Source organism: Hipposideros armiger, unplaced genomic scaffold (genome assembly GCF_001890085.2).
Source record: "Hipposideros armiger isolate ML-2016 unplaced genomic scaffold, ASM189008v1 scaffold_309, whole genome shotgun sequence".
Lineage (NCBI taxonomy): Eukaryota > Metazoa > Chordata > Mammalia > Chiroptera > Hipposideridae > Hipposideros > Hipposideros armiger.
In genome coordinates this window covers 1,722,461-1,732,504 of record NW_017731659.1, presented here as the reverse complement: position 1 = coordinate 1,732,504, position 10,044 = coordinate 1,722,461, and the positions used below count along the sequence as shown (strand labels likewise).

At 43.1% G+C, this 10,044-nt stretch overlaps 1 protein-coding gene and 1 long non-coding RNA gene across 3 annotated transcripts in view; one reads left to right on the top strand and one right to left on the bottom strand.

The window, feature by feature from the left end:
* The window catches only part of LOC109391962 (uncharacterized), a 67,937-nt gene extending 63,199 nt beyond the window's left edge, over positions 1-4,738 (bottom strand). The window contains exon 1 of the long non-coding RNA XR_002125962.1: positions 2,504-4,738. This is a non-coding gene — a long non-coding RNA (uncharacterized LOC109391962). The remainder of the gene's footprint in view (positions 1-2,503) is intronic.
* The window catches only part of TTC17 (tetratricopeptide repeat domain 17), a 97,008-nt gene extending 87,520 nt beyond the window's left edge, over positions 1-9,488 (top strand). For both annotated transcript variants that reach the window (XM_019659949.1, XM_019659948.1), the window contains 3 exons: positions 4,746-4,865; positions 6,600-6,743; positions 8,330-9,488. In XM_019659949.1, the coding sequence (XP_019515494.1) occupies positions 4,746-4,865; positions 6,600-6,743; positions 8,330-8,461 (396 nt within the window). In that variant the 3' untranslated portion in view covers positions 8,462-9,488. The remainder of the gene's footprint in view (positions 1-4,745; positions 4,866-6,599; positions 6,744-8,329) is intronic.
* Positions 9,489-10,044: the final 556 nt, after the last annotated feature.

Below are 10,044 nucleotides of genomic sequence, written 5' to 3'. Positions count from 1 at the left end.
GACAGCAACTTGCCTGTTCCCCTTTCCCCAATTTCCCAGCGTTGTTCCCATCCCCCAATTCCCCAATAAAAATCTTTAAAAATATATATATATTCACGGGCCGGCCGAGTGGCTCATTGGTTAAGAGTTGGCTTGGGAGTGCAAGCTTTGAGCAGCAGGGCCGCTGGTTCGGATCCCACATGGGCCAATGACACTGCACCCTCTACAGCTAAGATGGTGAACAACAGCTTCACCTGGAGCTGGGCTGCCAAGAATTGCCAGCGACAGTGTGCTCTCATAAGCTACCATGAGTGGCTATCCAATGGCCGGCGACCAATCTGCCTCAGCCGGGAAGAGCACAATGATCACAATACTAACATGGGCCAGTGAAGCGATGTCCTCCACAACTAGACTGAAGAACAAAAAGGACAGCAACTTGCCTGTTCCCCTTTCCCAATTCCCCAACACTGTTCCCATCCCCCAATTCCCCAATAAAAAGTCTTTAAAAAACATATATTCACAACAGATTTATTCATAATAGCCAAAAGACCTGTTAACAGTGAGATGCCCATCAATAAAAGAATGGATAAACAATGGTGTTTTTATACAGTGGATATTATTTAGCAAGAAAGATCCAACATCCCGTGTTGATGAATCTCAAAAGTATGCTAATAAAAGACATTGGACACACAAAAAAGTGCATAATAAGTGATCCCAACTCGATGAAATTCTAGTGCAGGCAACACTAACATATGGTGATAGAAAGCATATCAGTGAATGCTTTGTGGGAGGAAAGAGTTGACTGGGAAGCAGCTTGAAAGGACTTTCTAGAGTATTAGAAATTTTGTCTTTAAGTCATAGTCAAAACTGAATGTTACACTTAAGATCTGAGCATTTCTTTAAGTGAAGGTTAAATAAAGATTTTAGACCACCAAAAACTGAAAGAGGTTACCAACAGACTTGCACTAAAAATCACTAAGGGGCCTTTTCACAAAGATGGCGCCAAAAGCAAAGAAGGAAGCTCCTCCCTTCCCAAAGCCGAAGCCAAAGCAGAGTCTTTGAAGGCAAAGAAAGCAGAGCTGAAAGGCCTCCACAGCCATAGAAAAAAAAGACCCACACACATCAATCACCTTTGGAAGGTCTAAGACACTGTGGCTCTGAAGGTAGCCCACATATCCTCGGAAGAGCGCCCCCTGGAGAGAGAAGCTTGACCATTGTGCCATCAGAGTCCCCCTAACTACGGAGTCAGCCATGTAGAAGATAGACGACAGCATACACTTGTGTTCATTGTGGGTGGATGTCGAGGCCAGCAAGCACCAGATTAAACAGGCCGTGAAGAAGCTCTATGACATTGACGTGGTCAAGGTCAACACCCTGATCAGGCCTGATAGAAGAAGGCATATGTTCTGACTAGCTCCTGACTGTTATGCTTTGGAAATTGCCAACAAAATTAGGATCATCTAAACTGAGGCAGCTGGCTAATTCTAAATATAATTTTTTTCACTGTAAAAAAAAAAAAATAAAACACTGAAGGAATTTCTTTTAGGCAGAAGGAAACCTATCCCAGATAGAAACTCAGAAATACAGGACAGAGTGAAGAGCGACAGAAAGGGTAAATATTAGAGTAAATATAAAAGAGTATGACTATACAAAGTAATAAGAGTAGTGTCTTCTGAGGTTAAATTTATGACAACAGTCATACAAAAGGCAGGAAGGAGTTGCATTGATCTCTGTAGATGGTCTTAGGTCCAGTTAGGTATTTCACCCTCACTTGGCACTGACTACCCTCAGAAAGATAGTGGGTAGGAAACCACAACAGTATCAGGCGCGAACCTCCCTAAGACAAGTGTAACCTTGAAAACAAAACTAGACAAAGACATGAGAAAGAAAAACTATAGGTTCATCTCACTCATGAATTTAAGTATCAAAACCATAAGCAAAGTATTAACAGAAGGAATCCAACAGCATTTTTTTTTTTAAAGATGCATCTTGACCAAGTTGGGTTTATCCCAGAAATACAAAAATGGGTTAACTTTGGGAAAACCCTTAAATTTCATTCACCAAATCAAAAAAGAAAAATTATAAAATCATTAAATCATTTCAGTAGTTTGCATTTGACAAAATTCAATACAATATAAAGCTAATGCAAATTAAGAATAAACAAGGACTTCCATAATCTGATGAGAAGAATCAACAAAACATCTACATCAAAGATTATTCTTTTTTAAAAAGAATCCTTTTGGGGAAGCCAGTCAAAAGGATCAAGTCTCTAAGAAAGAAGAACAAATCAGGCTAGCTTCAGACTTCTCTGCACAGCCTTCCACCCCAAGAGGCGATGGAGCAATGCCAACATATTATTCAAGGAAAGAAAGAATGAGCCACGATTTTATATCCAGCGAGTTGTCCTTCAGGTTTGAAAGCTGCAGACAAAGTTTTGAACATATATGATTGTATTGGTTTGCTAGGGCTGCCATAACAAATCCACAGATTTGGTGGCTTAAACAATAGAAATTTATTTTCTCACAGTTCTGGAGGCGAGGAGACGGGAGATCCAGATGCCAGGAGGGTTGGTTTCCCCTGCGTCCTGTCTCTTTGGCTTCCAAATGGCAGTCCTCTTGCTGCGGCTTCACAGCATACTCGTGACCTTGATGCTTCTCTTCCTATTCTATAAATCCTTCATACAAATCCAGTTAGATTGGATTAGGGTCCCATACTAATGGCCTCATTTCAACTTAATCCCCTCTTTAAAAAGGGCCTTATCTCCAAATACATGCTACATTCTGAGATATTAAAGGTTAAGACTTCAACATAAGAATTTCGGGATAACAAAAAGACTTGTAACAACAATCTCAAAGACTGTTGTTCCCATGAATTCTTTTTGAGGAAACTACTAGAAGATGAACTTAAGCCAACCAGGAGATGATTGGGGAAACCACACAAAATTAATGTCAGTGACAAGCGAATATATTTAACTATAGAATTCATACAAAAACAAAGGTGGGAAATAGGGTGACAGAAGCAAATATAAATACTGTATTCCCCAACCAATGAAGAATGACAAAAGTACCAAAAAATTAGACTGGAAGAAAGAAGCAGCACGGTGAGTTTTCTGACTGCCACGTCTGTGATTGCTGGAAGTTAGAGACCATCCCTCAAAAGGGGCAAATGAAATAGATAGGAAAATCCAGAATTAGACCTAAATCAATCCAAAATTAAATACTAGAATTGTGTATATGATAAAGGTAGCATCTCAGTGGGAAACAGATGAATTATTCACTAAATATTATTGGGACAACTTAGTAGCCATCTGGAAAAAAATGAAATTGGAGCCATATCTTTTACTTTACACCAAGTTAAATTTCAAATGGATCAATAATTTAAATGTGAAAAATGAAACTAAAAGCTCTGGGGAAAAAAAACGTGGTAAAATTTCTTGATAAACTTCAAGTAAGGAAGACCTTCCTAACTGCAAATGAAAACCCAGAAGCCATCGAATTAAATTAATAAACTGAACTATGTATGAGTAGAAATCAAAACTCTGTTACACAAGCACCTTAAAATCCAAAGGTGGGCTTTAGAAAACCTAGGGAATGGATCTGTAATTCATATAACAGGCAAGGGACTCCTCTCCCTAATATGTAAAGAGCTTTTTCAAATAGATGAGGTAAAGACCTCCCAGAAAAATTAACAAAATGTAAGAACAGATACTTTACAGAAAAATATAAAATGATGTCAAACATGAAAGGATAGTCACTTCTGCTCATAAGAAGGGAAGTGCAGATTTAAACCACATTTTTCACCTATCAGAAGTTCCAAGAGTTTAATAACAGAGGCTATAAGGAAACAGGGAGGGACATTCATATATTTTTGGTGGGAGATTAAATTGTTATAATCCTGTGGGCGGCAATGTGGTATCTACCAAAATGACAAGTGTGTATCCCCTTGACATAGCATGTCCACACCTGAAAATGAATCCTACAAATACACATGCACAAATGCAAAATTACACCTATACAGGTTATATTTGCAGCATTGTTTATAATAGGAAAAATTGGAGGAGAAAGCGATATTGATTAATAAAGATCTAGTTTAATAACTAATGGTATATCCATACAGTGAAATACTATGCAGTTGATAACAAAACAATGAGGCTTTTCATACAATGATGTCAAAAGATCTCCAAGGTGTATTGTTTAGTAAAAAAACCAAAATGCAGGTGACTGTTACCTCTTATATAAGTAATAACTTACCTCATATTAAAAAAATGGGAGTATAAGTCTGTATTCATATTTGTATAGAGCAGAAAATCCTAGAAGGTTATATGAGAAACTAAAAATAGTGTTCACTTATATATGCTGGAGACAAGGATGGGAGGAAGACTTTTCACTGTATAACTGTATAATTTACAGTTTTTGAAACACGTGAATGATTTACCTGTTCAAAAAGTTAAGTAAATTTAAATTAACAAGAACATGAACATGAAATACAGTTCTGCTGTTTAGTAGTTGAGTGGCTTTGGACAAGACACCTAACCTCTCTGAATCATAGTTTTCTGAAAACTATAAAAAGGCTGAAGTAGTGAAATCGAGCTCGTAAGGTTTTTATTACGGTTGATGAGACGATGAACAGGAAATACATGGCATGGTGCCAGCACCCAGTAAATGCTCAATTAAATGGTCATGAACGCATGTTACTGCCCTTCATCTTGGTAGTAAATTGGTATGTTATTTAAGAGACTTGAGCCTCAGTCGCCCTTTCCCTCGTAGAACCAGACCTCCTGGGTGCTTTCCAGCATGGCAGCCCTCTACTGGAGAGTGAGAGGCCAAGGGAAGAAGGCGATTGACTGCCTGCGGCAAGCCCTGCACTACGCTCCACACCAGATGAAGGTGAGCGGGACTCGGGAGGGGGGATTTCTGTCCCTTGGTCCTTTCCTTTGCCCAGTGGATTATTCTGAAGTTTCAACCTGCCCTCCTCACAGTCGGCCAGTAAGAAAGTGGCAGCACGCTAGGACAGGGCAGAGAACCTGTGACTCTGCTTGTGCCACTGCAGGCCTGAGAGTTGTACCCACTCTCGCACCTTCTGCACCTCAGCCAGCTGGAACACGGGAGAAGAAGGGCTTCAAGATCACTGTAAGAGATTATGTCATTTAATACCCTCCCTCCTACTGTAGTGGGCGCCATCCCACGTAGCAAATACACTGGCCTAGGTCCGCCATCCCGTAGGGGGCGCTCTGGATTCAGCCAGCCCCTGGGCCTGCAGGCCTCTTACGCTTGTTCTGTGTATACTCCTGGTGTAACCTTGCTTCTAGACACAGACACAGGAGCAAATTTCATGTACATTAGCCTGGTCCTGTTCTTTGTCTAACTTCACCTTTAAACACACACAAAAAAACCCAAACCAGGGCCGGCCAAGTGGCTCAGTTGGTTAAGAACTCACTCAAGAGTTTGAACTCTGAGCAACAGGGTCACCGGTTCGATTCCCGGCCTGAGCTGAGCTGCTGCTGAGCTGCCAACAAGTGGCAGGAGGGCTCAGCTCAAAACAAAACAAAAGCAGGCTAGTAATTGTTATAATGACAGAGAATGTACAATTGTTTAACAGGAAACTTGTCACATGTTCTGAGCTCGGCATTCATCTCCAGATCTCATACTTCCTAAAGACACGGCTGATGCCATCTTTGTGCCTAAAGGCAATACATGGAAGAGTGGAGGGGCATCGGCTCTCCATCTACCCTTACTGAGTTCTAAGTGCAGCTCAGCCTCTTACTAGCTTTGTGATCCTAGGCAAGTTATTAAATTTCTATGACCTCATAATGATATGCACTATAACAGGTGTCTAGTTAGGACAAAGATGGGTCCTTTTTTTTTCTGTTTCTTCTGTACTTTCTATAGAACCCAGTACAGTGTGATAGATAGCAGTTGCTCGGGTAACACATTTAAAGGGAATAAATAATTGTGACGATGATTTGCTACATGTCCAACCCATCATTCTATGCCCTGTACAGCCAGGTGATAGGGGAGGGCCAAGACTCTAGACCAGGGGTCAGAGAACAAGATATTAAGGCTCAACAGGCCAGACAGTGTCTGTTAGAACCACTCAGTTCTGCCATGGGAGCATGAAACAGCCACAGAAATATGGAAAGGAATAGGAACGGTTGTATTCCAATAACATGTTACAGAAACAGGCAGCAGACTGGCTTTGGCCTGTGGAGTTAGCACTTCCGATGGTGCAGTGGGTCCCTGCAGAAAATACTTCCGCTCCGTGACAGCACTACTCAGAGCGCTGTCTGTGGGCAGGGGTCAGCTTATTAACTTCATTACCAATCTGAAATGAGGGGAGGATGTAAACCCACAGCCTCCCTCAGCGGGGTTATTTACTCAGCTGACATTTTGGGTTTGTCCGTTTTCTGAGGCAAGACTTGCTCGGTAAAAGGAGTGCTGCATTGGTTTGTATTCTGGTGCGAGCTTCTTATCTGTCACAGACCAGTAGCAAACAGCAGACGAGCAAATCCAAGTTGCACTACCCGACCGTGTACCGGGAAACACCAGCTGCATTGTTTATGATCACAGAAACCAGGAATGAAAGCTCAAAAGCCCGTTTCTCCCCTCTCTCCCGTCTTGCAGGACGTGCCCCTCATTAGCCTGGCCAACATCTTGCACAACGCCAAGCTCTGGAACGACGCCGTCATAGTCGCCACCATGGCAGTGGAGATCGCGCCACACTTTGCCGTGAACCACTTCACGCTGGGCAACGTCTACGTGGCAATGGTGAGGCTGGCATGTGAGCAGAGCATATACCACCTGCCCCTTCCTCTCAGTGGCACATCTTTGATTTCAAAACTTCCTTGACTATGTCAGTGTCCTCCAATTTCCTGTAAGTTCGGTGTCTAAAAAACTGCTAGCTCCACCAAAGGTAAATTTTCCAGATAAGGGGTTTGTGAGTTGTTTAAAATACTACATGAAATTCATCAAAGTATTCACAACTACGTAGTTCCTCACCATGAGCTGAACACTAACAGTAGAGTCAGATTGACTTAGTTTTCTGGAGGCGCCACCTGTTCCAGGAAACCTGACCTAACGTCCCACGTGGGCACACTCGTGCCCTCGTACTTCCGGAGGGGGCCAGGTACCCTTCATGGCGCCCATGATGTCCTGTGCATATTTTTCTTGCTGTATTTTCACCTCATTTTATAATTTTTTGTTTAAGTATTTGTCTCTGTCCCCAAACAAGGAGCTCCTTAGGGAAAACACTGCTCTTCATCTCCCTGTTCCTAGCACTTCACCTGTTTGCCACATAGTAGGTGCTCACCAAATGTTTAATGAATGAGGAAATGCCACTGGTTTCATGGGATATACCATTTACAGAGAACATGACAAACCCGTCATCCAGGACCCTCATTCTGGTCAGAAGTGAGGACTGGTTTCAGAACTTAAAATTCCCGGGGTCCCCCGGCAGCGTCATAGCTGAATTTCACAGGAGAATCGGGTCATCCACTTTCATCTAAAGCTCAGTGTCCCAACGTGGGGCTATTCCCAGGGTTCTCCCAGTAAACGTTCATAGGACGAGCGGCTTCAGGCTGTGAGTTCTGTGTGTCCTCTTTGACGTCAAAGGCAGGAAGTATCACTTGGCCAGGTAGGGAGTGCTGAATGTGTGGATTTCCCTCTCTGCTTCTTAAAATTGAAGAATCTATCTTCATCCCCAGTAAATATGAAATTTTCTACTGTAAATGAGGAATTCTTCCTCTCATTTCGCTAGAAGGAGCCATTTAACCAGTCGGTGTGGGCTCTTCCTTGAGAGTATCAGTCTAAGTAAAAGACGAACGCCTTCCTTGTGGCAGTGATCATTTCCAAACCATGTTTCCTATTTTTAAATGTCAGGGAGAATATAAAACAGTTTCAAAATGTACGCATCTAACTGTGAGATACCTGACTTGAATTCCATCTTTCCAGCTACCGTAGAAAATTCAGGCAGATGCATAATCAGCATGTGCCAGGCACAGTTCTAGAGGTTTCCGTGAGGATTAAATGGAAGCATTTCGTCAAGCCCATAGCCTAGTGCCTAGCACACAGTGCCACTCAGGCAGGGGAGCTCCCACTACCACAGTCACTCCCGTCGCTGGGTCAAACCTCTGAAGTGGACCTGCCCTAGTATTCTTTGTGATGTTGTGGTTGGAGATGGAGGTCGTCTCCTCACAGGCCTCGGAGCTTTCCTTAGTGGTTTAGATCCATCGAGAACATACTGGAGGATTGTCACCAGCACAGAGGTGCTTTTTGAGAGGGGGGAAAAAAAAGCCCCAGTATATATTTCGTCCAGTGGCAGTACACCTCTCACAGTTCTCCCTTTGCCCTCACAGGAAGAGTTTGAAAAGGCACTGGTGTGGTACGAATCGACACTGAAGCTGCAGCCCGAGTTTGTCCCCGCCAAGAACCGGATCCAGACCATCCAGTGTCACTTAATGCTGAAGAAGGGACGAAGGTCTCCTTAGCGCACCCCTCCTTTCTCTCTCTCTCTCTTTTCTCATGCTCCTAAAATGAAAAAAAAAAAAAAAAGAATAAGAAAAGAAACCAATCATTGTCAGTATCTACTTTTAATGATGTGTGTGAAAATAACTGAGTAAGACTTATAACAGGACTTTACATATGTGGGAATTGGTTCGTTTTTGTTTCTAAGCTCCTTCTTTTTCCCCCAGCCAACCTCAGAAACACAAATTTCTTAAAAGGAAAATGCAGCTTAAAGAGATTGTGTAAATACTGAGCCAAGACATTTCCGGAGCTGTGCTCTGTCTTCAAAACCTCAAGGCCTTCAGGGCTCTCCTCAGTGGTCCAGCCAGCCTCCTCCTCCGGGCGGGGAGGAGGCGCACGCACACATTCCCTGCTTCCTGGCGCAGCCAGTGGAGATGCGAAAGCCCACCCAGTGCCCCCCATGAGGGGCCGTGCTCCGCGCCCCCCCATCACATCTCCATGCCCGTCCCAGTCTCGTCCGTTCCATGCTGCTACGTTACACACTCAGAGGTAGTTTGCAGGGGAGGAGGAAGGGGGGAAATGATTTTAAACACAAAATATTTACAACAGCAAAAACTCTTAGGATCACCTGACCTTTGTGATGTTATTTATGTTGGGGAGGGAGGGGGCTGAGAAGGGGAAATCAGCGGTGTACAACATCTGTATCATTTGTACTTTAATTACCAATCACAAGGCAACCAATAAGTTGAACTCCTATATAACAGGTTTATATATATAGAATATGTATATTTGAAGCCCTCTACAGACCACGTCTATGTTTTACTAATTCTTTGTTAGCTGTGTTTCCCATCTTGGAATAAGGTGTGAGTGTCAGCTCCCTCTCCCTGAGGCCTTCCGACTTTGCTCCTCAGGAGAGAGCGTTGAGCCAAGGTTGAGTGTCTCTGTACAATGCCGTTACCTCGGGTCCCAGGAGAATCAGAAACTCCAGACATTTTGGAATTTTCAAGGGCACATACTGAGAACAAAAATAAAAGTTGTTCATGAGCAAAATAGGTCTGTAGTGTGGTTTTTCTTTCAAGGCAGGCTAACGAGCAACTGCAAAGCCTACCTGTATCCCTGATCTTCTCACGTTTTGGGTTTTGTCTATCTTTCCACGACAGTAAGGTGAGGAGAGAAACAATCCATCCCTAGGTTTTCTGGTTGATGAACTTACTAGTGTGATACCTTTGACCAGGAAAGATGCACAACCAGCAGATGTTCTGAGGTGGGTATATAATTGACCTTCCCGGAAAAGGAGCCGTAATGGAAGACAAAGTCAACGTCCCCTCGGGTGAGCACTGATTCTGAAGTGCATCTGAGTCAGCTCCATGCAGAGCCTTGGTAAGAGTCACACCAATATATAATCGGGCGTTCCCCGTGGGACAGGACTCCACCGAAGACTCCACTGTAGAATTTCCTAGAATGTTATCAGACACCCGTCATCTCAAACACTGGCTCACTGGTCTTGCAGCATCTGGCTCTAGCACAGACTATGTAAGGATCTAGAAACGGGAGCCATCAGAACTGGGAACTCCATCTTGATTCAGCTCGAGTCCAGCTAATTCCA